This window comes from Equus caballus, chromosome 4 (assembly GCF_041296265.1).
Source record: "Equus caballus isolate H_3958 breed thoroughbred chromosome 4, TB-T2T, whole genome shotgun sequence".
Classification (NCBI taxonomy): Eukaryota; Metazoa; Chordata; class Mammalia; order Perissodactyla; family Equidae; genus Equus; species Equus caballus.
Window position 1 is genome coordinate 7,252,168 of NC_091687.1, and position 14,118 is coordinate 7,266,285.

Genomic DNA, 14,118 nt, shown 5'->3' on the forward strand with positions numbered 1-14,118 from the left:
CCAGAAGGCATCTGCAATGTTTGGAGACATTTTTGATTGTCACAAGTGGGGTGGGCAAGGGGTTTGCTACTAGCGTCTAGCGAACAGAGGACAGAGATGCTGCTAAACATCCTGCAATGCACAGGACAGTCCCCACAACAAAGAACTCCCAGCCTAAGATGTCAACAGTGCTAAGGCTGGAAAACTCTTCTACAGCGAGGTATAATCATCGGTTAGGTTATGTAAGACCCTAGGCCTCAGTCACAGGATTTAGTGTGAAAATATTGACTGGGCCTCAGTAAACACTCAAAGTCTAAAATTTAAGTACATCATATGTTTCAATGATGATTATTTATAATGAAGATGATGGCTATGGCTCATACAAATGATTGAAATCAAAGAGAAAAGGTTAAGTAGGACCCTTATTGTAACCACAGGACCAGGAACAGAAATTGCCACCCCAAAATATACCTCTTTGGCATAAGAATTATTTTAGGCTGACTATTTTTTAGAAATAGCAGACACAGGAAAAGCTCTGCAAACCTAGTAGAAGTTACCCATTTATAAGGGAAATTTACAATTATAAGAGAAATCAGCATTTCTAAGGGTGCCTTCCTCTCCGTGCCAGGAGAAGATGACTCAGTGTCTAGAAATTCCTATCAAGAGAGAAGGCAATGACTCAAACCTACATAACAGCCTTACCCTTGTTCACTGTGCTGACCTCATGTTAACAACAGAATGTTAAAGCTACTTTTCAGGAGTGGGAGCCGGCCAGGAGCATGTGCAGAAGAGAAAATTCTGATCCGCCAATCGAAACTCATCCTGCCAGTGCTTCTGCATACCAGCCTGCCTGCCCTGATCCCTTAAACCTCACCCCATGCCCTGGATTGGGAGACAGAGTTGAGGGCCTTCCTTCGGTCTCCTTACCAATTGACTGCATACCAGCGTACCACAGTACAGCTTCTGTGTGCTTTGGGTGGACAGAGCCCCTGCTGGGTAACATTATTCATTAAATTCCTAAATGCCATCTCTAGCCCTTGATCTCAGGTGAAAATAAACACACTGCCTACAGGATTGAGAGTGTGTGCATGTGTCTGCATGTATACACAAAGTCTGCCCTCAGGGAGCTCACAGTCTTGTGACAATAGATAACGAGTTCCCCTGAGATAAGTGCTCTACAGAGTGCTATGGGATCATGGGAAAGGCCTCCAACTTACACTGAGGGGATGCGAAAAACAAAAAGTGTTGCTTGAACATGGAAACAATCCAAGTGCCCATCGACCGATGATTGGATAAAGAAGATGTGGTACATATTTACAATGGAATACTACTCAGCTGAAAAAAGACAAATTCATCCCATTTGCAATAACATGGAAGGACCTGGAGGGAATTATGCTAAGCAAAATAAGCCAGACTGAGAAAGACAAACAGCAGATGGTTTCACTCATATGTGGAATATGAACATACACATGGACAAAGAAAACAGTTCAGTGGTTACCAGGGGAAGAGGCTGGGGGGTGGGCACAGGGGGTGAAGGGGAGCACGTATGTGGTCACAGGCAAGAAATCACGTACAACTGAAATCTCACATCGATGTAAACTATTATGAACTCAATTAAAAACAAAAAAGTGTTGCCTGAACTAAATTTCAAAGGACAGGTGAGAAGCAAGTGAGGAGGGTGGGGCTGGGAGGGCCGGTGTTAAAGGCACAAGGGCCTGGGAAAGCTGACGTATTTGGGGAACTGTAAGGCACTCAATACAGACAGAGCGTGAGGCGCCTGCCTATGCAGACGAGAGAGGCAGCAGATACACTCCGCATATGCTGCTAAGGAGCTGGGCTCTATCCTGAAGGGACTGTGAAACCAACGATGGGTTTTAAGCAATGAAAAAAACATGGCTAAAAGATTTGAACTGGGGAAAATCCTGTTAGGTAGTAGACTGGCTGGATTAGACTAAAGGCAGGAGGGCACAGCAGTAGCACAGCTGCAAAATGGTGAGTGCCTGACCCAAATCAGAGCAGGGACAGAAATGAGAAGATGAGACACCTTCAAAGGAGAACAGCAGGACTTGGAAATCTGATTTGAGAAACATGGAGTGGAAAGATTGAGGGGACACTTAGATTTGGCGCTATTATTAACTGTGTAAATGCGAAGCAGGGGACAGAGAGAGAAAATGAAGAGGTCAGTTTTGGACATGAGTTTGAAGGGCCTATGAGAAATCCACATGGGCTATTCAGTAGGTACCGAGATCTTTACATTTGTCGTTCCTGGCACATTTTGACCAGATTTGGCAGTCTTGGCTTTTAAGAGGGGAGATGAAGCCGAAAGAGTGAATGAGATCCCAGAGGAAGGTCTGTAGAGTAAGGCCAAGTGCCATTTTAAGGCCGTGAAGAAGAAGAGGAGCCCTTGAAGGACTGAGACGGGTAAGAGCGTTTATCTAGCACACGTCATGTGCTGGGTGCTGTGTTATGTGCTTCATGTAGAATGCCACTTAAAACTCAATTATTCCTTCCTCTAATAATTAGTAAAATCTCTGACTTGTTGATGGGGAATCTAGAGTAATTTATAGATGGGGAAACTAAAGTCGAGTTTGGGAGACTGTCCAAAGTCAAAAGTGAACAAGGGGAAGCGCTGGGATTTTCCAGGTGTATCTGACTTTGAGGAGCTTTGGGTTACACTTTGCCATTGGACAGAGAAGTAGTAAGAGGCCTTAGAGTATGGTGGAAATAAACAGATGAGAAAGGTTTTAAGAAGAAAGGGGAGGTTTTCTTATCTGGTATGAAGGAATGAGTGTCTAACTACAGATCCTCCAACAAATAATTATGGGAAAAAATACCAAAAACAAAACAAACAAAAAAAGTACTGGAAGATTCTGGAGATGAAACAAAGCAGGTAGTTTTAGGGGGTGTGGAAATCTAGAGCAAGCAACCAGAAGAGAGTTGTCCATTTTTTTTTTTTAAAGATTTTATTTTTCCTTTTTCTCCCAAAGTCCCCCGGTACATAGTTGTGTATTTTTAGTTGTGGGTCCTTCCAGTTGTGGCACATGGGACGCCACCCCAGCATGGTCCGATGAGCAGCGCCATGTCCGTGCTCAGGATTCTAACTGGCGAAACCCTGGGCTGCCGAAGCAGAGCACGTGAACTTAACCACTTGGCCACATGGCTGGCCCCAGAGTTGTCCATTTTTGTGACTTTGCTCTAAGAGCAACTACAGTCACAGTAGTGGCAAGGCTGAGAGGCTAAAATTCTGAGAGGAAAACAAAACAAAACCTGCAGCTTTTCAGGCCAAAGGAACAAGGAAAAGGAGCGCTGGTTCAACCAGGGCTATGGGACAGTGAGAGGGGAACCTCAGAAAGGAGAGAGCCAGAGAAGAATGCCTAATTCCATATTTACACCCAGCAGTAGTCTTCAGCTGACTCATCAACCAGCAGGTGCAGAGCAAACTAAAGGTGGCTTGCAGCTAAGGTTTAAAGAGCTGAACTGAGATCTGAGCTAGGGCAAAGTGCAGGTATGACAGTGTACAATTTGAGCCTAATCAAGCTAACTGTCTTCTAAAGAAAAATCACCAACACTCTCAGCAGCAATATAAAGAAGTACTGAGTCTACACAACATAACATTCGCAATGTCCAGGACATATTAAAAACTACTACTGTGGGGGATCAGAACTGGCCACCCCAAAGCGTGTCTCTTTGGCTTGACCATTTTTAAGAACAAAAGACTGTGAGGGAAACTTTGACCTTCCCCGTAACTGCTTAAAAGAATTTGAGATAGAAAGCCTGTTCCAGGAAGGAGCTATTACCATAAGCTAGCTACAGTACAATGTAAAATGGGTATGATAGACAGAAAGGCACCAGCAAGCCCATTTTTATCAAAGTTCTGTCTCTCCAGTCACATTGTCTATAGGTGGCCCAGCAAACACTTGTTTATCAAACATTTGCATTTCCATCTCCATGTAAATTGGCTTCTTCCTGTTTGAGGAACCAAACCACTACAGCCAGGGTCCTCCTTTGATGATATTTAAGGTGGTGGTTTGGCCAGTTTGCTGAGTTATTCAGTTTTTCTGGGTTTCTCCCATGTATATATGTTATTAAACTTTGTTTTGTTTTCTCCCGTTACTCTGTCTCGTGTCAATTTAATTCTTAGGCCAGCCAGAAGGACCTAAAGGGTAGAGGAATTGTCTTCCTCCCCTACACTACATACACAAAAAGCTGGGAAATGTTATCAGCTCTCAAGGGAAAAGATAATCAACAGCTGCCAACGCTGAGATGATCTAGACCCTACCATTATTAGAAAACCCCCACAGTGAGGTAAAATAAAAAAATGCTCACAATAAAAAAATAATAGGACATCTCAGCAGAGTGATTGAAAATGGGAAAGAAAACTACATGCAAATTTTAAACTAAAACTATTGCATTACATGCATGTAGATATACTTGTACGATGTTTCCATATTTTACATGACATGGTACAATATTAACCCTGAGAAGACGGCTGTGGACAGTTAAGGATGTGCATGGCAATCCACAGATGAACCACGAAAACAACAAAGGAGTACAGACAAAAATCTAATAAGTAAATTAAAATGCAATTCAAAAAAAATTTCAAATAATCCAAAACAAGGTAGAAAAGGAAGAAAAGAGGAAATCAAAATAAATGAATAAAACAGAAAGGACAAACAAAAAAGAAATAAAACTATACACCTAAATAAAACCTTATTAATAATAATATTATGTTAATGGATTAAACACTCCAATTAAAATGCAGAGATTACCATAACAGACAAAAAGGCAAGAATAAAACTGGAAAAAACATAAACATGTGAAGGCTAAACAACATGCTACTAAACAACCTATGGGTCAATGAAGAAATTAAAGAGGAAATCAAAAAATATCTTGAAAGAAATAAAAATGGAAATGACATGTACCAAAACCTATGGGATGCAACAAAAGCAGTTCCAAGAGGGAAGTTCACAGCAATAAAGGCCTCCTTCAAGAAACACCTCAAATAAACAACCTGGACTTACACCTCAAGGAACTAGAAAGAGAAGGACACACAAAGCCCAAAGTTAGTAGAAGGAAGGAAATAATAAAGATCAGAGTGAGAATAAATGAAATAAAGACTGAAAAAACAAGAGAAAAGATCAATGAAACTAGGAAGCTGGTTCTTTGAAAACATAAACAAAATTGATAAACCTTTAGTCAGACTCACCAAAAAAAAAGATAAAGGGCCCAAATAAACAAAATCAGAAATGAAAGAGGAGATGTTGCAACTGACAGAAATACAAAGAATCAGAAGAAATTACTACAAATGATTATATGCCAACAAATTGGACAACTTAGAAGAAATGGATAAATTCGTAGAAACATACAATCTTCTAAGACCGAATCAGGAAAAAATAGAAAATCTGAACAGACGACTTACTAGTAATGAAATTGAATAAGTAATCCAAAAGCTCACAATAAACACAAGTCCAGAACCAGACGGCTTCACAAGTGAACTCTACCAAACATTTAAAGAAGGGCTAATGTCTACCCTTCTCAACTATTCCAAAAAATTGAAGGGAAAGAATGATCACAAACTTATTCCACGAGGCCAACATCACCCTGATACCAAAACCAGACAAAGACACTATCAAGAAGAAAAAAAAAAAATTCCAGGCCAATATCCCTGATGAACACAGATGCCAAAATCTTCAACAAAATATTAGCAAACTGAATTCAAGAATACATTAAAAGGATCATCCACCATGATCAAGTGGGATTTGTCCCAGGGATGCAAAGATGGTTCAACAGCTGCAAATCAAGCAGCATGATACCCCACATTAACAAAACGCAGGATAAAAATCAAAGGACCATCTCAACAGATGCAGAAAAAGAATTTGACAAAATTCAACATCCATTTATGATAAAAACTCCCAACAAAGTGGGTATAAAGGGAACATATCTCAACATAGTACGGGGCATATATGACAAGCTCACAGCTAACATCATACTCAACAGTGAAAAGCTGAAAGGATTTCCTCTAAGATCAGGAACAAGGATGCCCACTCTCGCCACTTTTATTCCACAAAGTACTGAAAGTCCTAGACACAGCATACAAGAAAAAGAAAGAAAAAGCATCCAAATTGGAAAAGAAAAACTGTCATTATTTGCAGATGACATGATACTATACATAGAAAACTCTAAAGACTCCACAAAAAAACTATTAGAAATAATGAATTCAGTAAAGTTGCAGGATATGAAATTAATATACAGAAAATATGTTGTGTTTCTATATACCAATAAAAAAAATCAGAAAGAGAAATTAAGAAACTGGCCCCATTTAAAATTGCCTCAAAAAAACCCCTAAAACCTAGGAATAAATTTAACCAAGCAGGTGAAAGACCTGTACTATGAAAACTGTAAGACTGATGAAAGAAATTGAAGATGACACAAATAAATGAAAAGATATACTGCGCTTATGGATTGGAGAATTAATATCGTTAAATTAGCCACACTATCCAAAGCAATCTACAGATTCAATGCAATCACTATCAAAATACCAATGGCATTTTTCACAGAACTAGAACAAATAATCCTAAAATTTGTATGGAAATATAAGAGAACACAAATAGCTAAAGCAATCTTGAGAAAGAAAAACAAAGATGGAGGCATCATGCGCCCTGATTTAAAACTATAGCACAAAGCTATAATAATCAAAACAGAATGGTACTGGCACAAAAACAGACACATAAACCAATGGAACTGAACAGAGAGACCAAAAATAAGCCCACACTTACATGGTCAATTAATCCATGACAAAGAAGGCAAGAATATACAATGGGGAAAAGACAGTCTCTTTAATAAATGTTGGGAAAACTGAACAGCTACATGCAAAAGAATGAAACTGGACCACTTTCTTACACGATATACAAAAATAAACTCAAAATGGATTAAAGACTTAAATGTAAGACCTGAAACCACAAAACTCCTAGAAGAAAACACAGGCAGTAAACTCTTTGACATCGACGTTAGCAATATACTTTTGGTTATGTCTCCTCATGCAAGGACAACAAAAGCAAAAATAAACAAATGGGACTACATCAAACTAAAAAGCTTTCACACAGTAAAGGAAACCAACCACAAAATGAAAAGGCAATTTACTGAATGAGAGAAAATATTTGCTAATCATATACCTGATAAGAGGTTAATATCCAAAATATATAAAGAACTCATACCATTCAACAACAAAAAAATAAACAATCCCATTAAAAAATGGGCAGGGGACCTGAATAGACATTTTTCCAAAGAAGACATACAGATGGCCAAGAGACACATGAAAAGATGTTAAACATCACTAATCATCAGGGAAATGCAAATCAAAACTACAATGTGATATCGCCTCACACCTGTTAGAATGGCTATTATCAAAAAGATAAGAAATAACAAGTGTTCATGAGGATGTGGAGAAAAGGGAACCCTTGTACACTGTTGGTGGGAGTGTAAACTAGCACAGCCACTATGGAAAACAGTATGAAAGTTCCTCAAAAAATTAAGAACAGAACTACCATATGATCCAGTAATTCCACTTCTGGGTATTTATCCAAAGAAAATAAAACACTAATTTGAAAAGATATATGCACCCCTTTGTTCACTGCAGCATTATTTACAATAGCCAAGATGTGGAAGCAACCAAAGTGCCCATCATTAGATGAAAGGATAAAGAAGATGTGATACACACACACACACACACACACACACACACACACACACACACACACTGGAATATTACTCAGCCCTAAAAAAGGAATGAAATCTTGCTATTTGTGACATGAATGGACATTGAGGGTATTATGTTAAGTGAAATAAGTCAGAGAAAGACAAATACTGTAGGATTTCACTTATATGTGGAACCTAAAAAACAAAACAAAACAGAAAGAAACTCATAGATACAAAGAAAGAACTGGTGGTCACCAGAGGGGAGGGGAGGGGAGGGGGATGGGTGAAATAGGTGAAGGAGATTAGAGGCACAAACTTCCAGTTATACAGTAAATGAGTCACAGGGATGTAGTGTACAGCATAGGGAATACAGTCAGTAATTCAGAACAACCTTGTATGGTGACAGATAGTCACTAGCCTTGTTGTGGTGATCATTTTGTAACATAAAGAAATAGTGAGTCGCTATGTCATATACCTGAAACTAATATAATATTGTATGTCGATTATACTTGAATTAAAAAAAAAGAAGGGGGTGACCTAGTGGCATAGTGGTTAAGTTCGCGCATTCTGCTTTGGCAGCCCAAAGGGGTTCACCAGTTCAGATCCCAGACGGGGGCCTCACACTGCTCGTCAAACCATGCAGTGGCGGTGTCCCACATACAAAATAGATCTTAGCTCAGGGACAATTTTCCTCAAGCAAAAAGAGGAAGACTGGCAACACACGTTACCTCAGGGCCAATCTTCCTCACCAAAAAAAAAAAAGAGAGAGAGAGCGATTATTTCATTTTATTAACAAAATAAAGGAATAAAGTCATATGATCATTTCAATAGATGCAAAAAAAGCTATTTCATAAAACAACACCATTTATAATTAAAAAAAGTCTCAGTAAAGTAGGAATAGATGGGAACTTGTTTAATCTAATACAGGTTATCTAATAAAAACCTATAGCTCACATCATGCTTAAAATAGTAAAATATTGAGTGCTTTACCCCAGGTCAGGAACAAGTCAACAACGTCCATTCTCACCAGTTCTATTCAACGCTATATAAGAGGGCCTAACCAGTGAAACAAGGCATGAAAAAATAGGCATAAAGATGTGAAAGGAAGAAATAAAACTGTCTCTATTTGTATTTGATGTGATGGTTTACACAGAAAACTTTATAGCTGGGTGGGGTTTCCCATTTACAGAAAATAAGAAACAGGAAGAGAAGAGAGCATCTTGGGGAATGCCTACATTTAAAGGATGGGTCGAGGATTAACAGCTCCCAGAGGAAACAGAGACAGGAGGCCAGATTAGTTTTCATAAGCTCTTTAAAAGCAGGGAAGTGCATCATACATGTTTTAAAATGTACCTAAAATAGCTAAGATTGCAAAAATACTGAAGCCTCAGCAATCTGGAATATTCCCTTATATAGAACATGAAACCCACACAATAAGAGAGAAATGAATACTTATCATATATAAATTTAGCAATACAATCACTGTTTACACAAGAAAATCTCAGTAAAAAAAGGATCAGAATTACTGGGCCAAGGTGTTTAAATGCTACTTATACCTGAAGTAGTTATAAGGAAATGACTCTAAATGTACACTAATTAATGTTAACTATGCCATCCACAACATACTAGATGATGCTTATAATATGAGATAAGGAACCTCAACCCTGAAATAACATTTGATTTTGGATAAAATCTCAATGAAGTAGAGAAGAAAAGACTATCATGTGTCTTTACCTATAATTTTTAATAAGAAAAAAGTATGTTTAATATCTTCTCTATCAAATAATAAAAGCACATGAGTGTTTGGTTCTTGGGTTGCAGTCATTCAAGCATCAAAACATTCTATCCCTAATTCAAAGTGATGTAGTAAGTTTCCTACAATTTTATGAAATTCAAGGTTCTCTTTTTTTTATTTAAGTCGGAGGGGTTTTTATAAGATTTAACTAAAAAGCAAGGTCAAAACTGTTTCACTGAATTGTGTTAACATAAGCAATTAAGTCTCGAACTGGCAGGGCCACTGCAGGAGGGCCTTGAGGGAGTCTTCTCTTAGCCGGTTCTCAAAGGCAGCACCTGCGATGCCTCCGCGGGCGGTGGCACCCACTCACACGAGACCCCACTGCCGGCCAGCAAACCCCAGCCTCAGGGCAGTTCTCCCCGCGCGGCCTCGAGCCCCAGCCCACACTGACTCATACGCGGAGAAACCTTCGTTGTATGTTATAAATACAGATTCAGAGTCCACCCACTACTGAATTAGTCTCCAAGGAATTTCTATTTTTAACTTGTCCAGCAGATTTTTTCTTTTTTAAAGATTTTATTTTTTCCTTTTTCTCCCCAAAGCCCCCCGGTACATAGTTGTATATTCTTCGTTGTGGGTCCTTGTAGTTGTGGTATGTGGGACGCTGCCTCAGCGTGGTTTGATGACCAGTGCCACGTCTGCGCCCAGGATTCGAACCAACGAAACACTGGGCCTCCTGCAGCGGAGCACGCGAACTTAACCACTCGGCCACCGGGCCAGCCCCTGTCCAGCAAATTTTTATCATGAGGCAAAGGGTAGCCAGTTTGTCTAAACCTACAGAATGGACTTTCTCAAACTATAAGTTGTGATCCTTAGGGGTTAAAAAAATCAATTTAATGGCTCACTATGAGACTGTTTCTAAAACGTAACAGATGAGTATAGAAAATATCAGAGTAGACTAAAAAAAAATTGGAAAAGGGGGCCAGCCCTGTGGCTGAGTGGTTAAAGTTCCTCGCACTCCACTTCGGTGGCCCGGGTTCGCAGGTTCGGATCCTGGATGTGGACCTACTCCGCTTGTCAGACACACTGTGGAGGCATCCCACAGACAAAACAGAGAGGAAGACTGGCACAGATGTTAGCTCGGGGACACGCTTCCTCAAACAAAAAAAGAGGAGGATTTGCAACGGATGTTAGCTCAGGGCAAATCTTCCTCACCAAAATAAACAAACAAACAAAAATAAGGAAAAGCATTATTTTGTGACATCTTTGTTTCAATTATAGAAATGTGTATAGTGTATATCCTATATATATATATACAATTATATATGTGTGTATATACTTATAAATGCTTTTGTGTATAGGGTCACAAAGTAAAACGTATTTCTTATCTTGGGTAGTGATGAAAAAATGTCTGACAGCTACCGCTAGAAGATAAGGAAAAAACTCAGAACTACAGAAAAGGAGACTACATGCATTTCCTGCCTGGAAGCAAGAATGTTAAGACCTTTTGGGTGGTCATATTAGCTTGATTTTGTGGTATTTTTATGATCATCAATAAATTGGACAACTCTTACTAAAAACAATTATTGTATTATGGCAGCTTTAACATTTCATCATCATGAGATGAGCACAGTGCGGAAAAGGATGCAGAGAAAACGCCCAGGTGCCCTCTGACTACACTGGGAAAACAGACCGTCTCCTCTTGCCCTCTTTCATGAATTCAGCGCCCTTAAGTTCTGGGGCCTGTGAACCCCCTCCATGTCACTTATGGACAGCATGTGATCTCAGAAGTTCCCTTCTCCTCTGGGATTTGCGACATCATTCTCTTCCAATTTTCTTTCTCACTCTGTGATTGTTCTTTCTTTGTATCCTCTTTACTCTCTGAATCTAAATATTTCATCTCTCTCTAACTCTACCCAAGTTATCTAAATCTAGTCTAATAGCTGACATTTATTACCTTTGTGTAGGTATATCGTACCATTTTATAGATGCAGAAACTAAGGCAAGAAAACCTTATTAACTTGTCTGAGGTCATACAGCTAGTGAAACAGCTGAGATGGGATTCCTATACAGGCAGTTTGGCTCCAGAGTCTTTATGTATGGTTTTAGTTACTTGCTTAGTAAGCACTAAATAAATATTTAGTAAATGAATGATGGTGGCAAGGTGTAGCAGACATGACTCTTTTGAGTCAGTGAGGGCTGGGTTTACCAGTTACATGACTTTGAGCAAGCTATTATGTTTAAGTTATATAAAATATAGATAATAATACATAACTTGAACAGTGCTGTCATATTTCAATATACAGCTGTACCGCATAATGACATTTTGGTCAACAATGGACCACATATACAATGGTGGTCCCATAAGATTAGCACCATACAGACTACATGTGCAGTAGGTTGTACCATCTAGGTTTCTGTAAGTACACTCTATGATGTTCACACAACAAAATCACCAAACGACACATTTCTCAGAACGTATACCTGTTGTTAAGCGACGCATGATTGTATTGCACATGACTGGCAAGCAGCAGATGCTAAAGAATCGGTATCTATTACTATTATAAGAATAAATGATTTGCTTGTTTTTTTAAAAGTTACCTATTGTCAACTTACATGGCTTTCAATCTCATACCACATTATTTTTTATTAAACTTCCTGAACATTAGAAAGGAGGTATATTTATGTTAGTATATAAAAAAATGGGAACTTGCTCTGCTTTCAGACCTTACAGATACACATCAGAGTTTCTCAACCTAGGCATTACTGACCTTTTGGGCGCAATAATTCTTTGTTGTGGAGGGCTGTCCTATGCATTGCAGGATGTTTGTCTAAAAGCATTCCTGGCAGTGGATGCCAAGAGCACCTCACCCCCAATCATGACAATCAAAAATGTCTCCAGATATTGTTCAATATCCCCTCTAGGACAAAATCACCCTGGTGGAGAACCAGTGCTTTACTGGGATCACACTGGGCCCTACTGCCCTAAGATGAATACTGTGAGACTCTGGCTTCTTTTGCTTATGATACAATTATCATAAGTAGAACACAATCTGTATACACCAAAAGGCTATATTTTTAAATTCTAGAAAATATAAATAGACATGTGTCCTCTCTCTTTAGGATAATTATCAAAATGCTACTTTTGGTATACATAGAGGATTTTGAAATTTTTTTTTTTTTAAGATTGGCACTTGAGCTAACATCTGTTGCCAATCTTCTTTTTTCTCTTCCTTCTTCTTCTCCCCAAAGCCCCCCAGTCCACAGCTGTATATACATCCTTTTGGCTGTGCTATGTGGGACGCCGCCTCAGCATGGCCTGATGAGTGGTGCCACGTGCTCACCCAGGATCCGAACCGGCGAAACTCTGGGCCGTCGAAGGGGAGCGCGTGAACTTAACCATTCGGCCACGGGGCCGCTCTCTGAATTATTTTCAAAATGTGACATCTTCCCTTATCCAAAAAATTCTAAAATCCACTTTGATCTATAGAGTTAAAGAGTAAATTAAATTCTTTTACCTTTAGGGCTGAAGTTATCGTTTGCTCAGCTGCTGGAGGAAATGCGCTCTGGCTGGAAACCACCTAGAACAAGGTTTTGATGCAGTTATAGTTTTGCTTAAGTCATTTACTTTTATAAATACGAATTTTGACCATAGCACGATAAAACTGTTTCTACAAGTCACATATAAAATAGTTATTATTACTGAGATATTACTAAGAGTAATATCTCAGAAATATCTCAGATATTACTGAGAATAATATCTCAGAAATGTTTTAAAAATTCATTTGTATTTATTAGTTAAGGCAGGGTGAAAACTCTTTCCTGTATAAAACAAATATATACTTCAAATAATGCAAACATTAAGGATTCTAAGAGCTAGCTTTCCTTTATTCAGTTTGGATAGGTTTTAGTTATAAAGTTTTAACTTGAAAAGGTCAGTCTAAAGCTATATTTACTTATTTCTTTAAGAAAATTCACCTTCTCTAGGCTGACTGCAATTTTCAATGTCTTTAAAATACACGTCAAACACCTCCCTTTTTACAAATCAATACAAACATTATGAAAATTTTGAAAGTATCAATAAAGACATTTAACTCAGCCTAAATACATACAATCTTTCATTGCTTGTGGTGCCTTAGAGTAATAATTATAGGAAATGGAAAATATATCATTTATTCTATTTACTTTTGTTTGTTATTTACTTTTTTGAGATTTGCCCATTAATAACCCTTTAAAATACATTTTGTCTAGGATGTGAAATACACATTTTTGGAAACCCCTAACTATAAAAGGACTAGTAAAAATTTTAAGCAAATGAATAATAGTCACCTATAAATATTCTGAAATACAATCTAGCATATTAAAGCTCATATTAGAGGGCAGTTTTCAAGAACATCATCTAACCTGAGCTTCCTTCAGGTCTTTTAAACATTTATCTTCCTACTTACTAAACGTTTCGAAAAGAGTTCACAGAGAGTAAACACAAGCTACTCAAAAGTCAAAGATGGGGTTGAAAGTATTGCTTTCCTAGTAATTATGAATATAGTTCATCTTAGGCATAATATATGAAGGCAGTCATTTATTAAAAATGCATTAGTAGAACAAAGCAAAAAGAGTATATATATTTTCTACTTGCAAGTAGTCATCAGTAATTACATCATAAAAATTCACTGCTTTTAATGCAGCTCCTCTCCCTCTTTTTTGTGCTA

At 38.4% G+C, this 14,118-nt stretch overlaps 1 protein-coding gene across 7 annotated transcripts in view; it reads right to left on the bottom strand.

Moving 5' to 3' along the window:
* COG5 (component of oligomeric golgi complex 5) overlaps nucleotides 1-14,118 on the bottom strand; it is a 345,803-nt gene that overhangs the window by 47,010 nt on the left and 284,675 nt on the right. For all 7 annotated transcript variants that reach the window (XR_002807321.2, XM_023638888.2, XM_023638887.2 and 4 more), the window contains one exon: nucleotides 12,928-12,990. Coding sequence is in view for 6 of the 7 variants with exons in the window: in XM_023638888.2 (XP_023494656.2) it covers nucleotides 12,928-12,990 (63 nt within the window). In the remaining variant the exon portion in view is untranslated. The remainder of the gene's footprint in view (nucleotides 1-12,927; nucleotides 12,991-14,118) is intronic.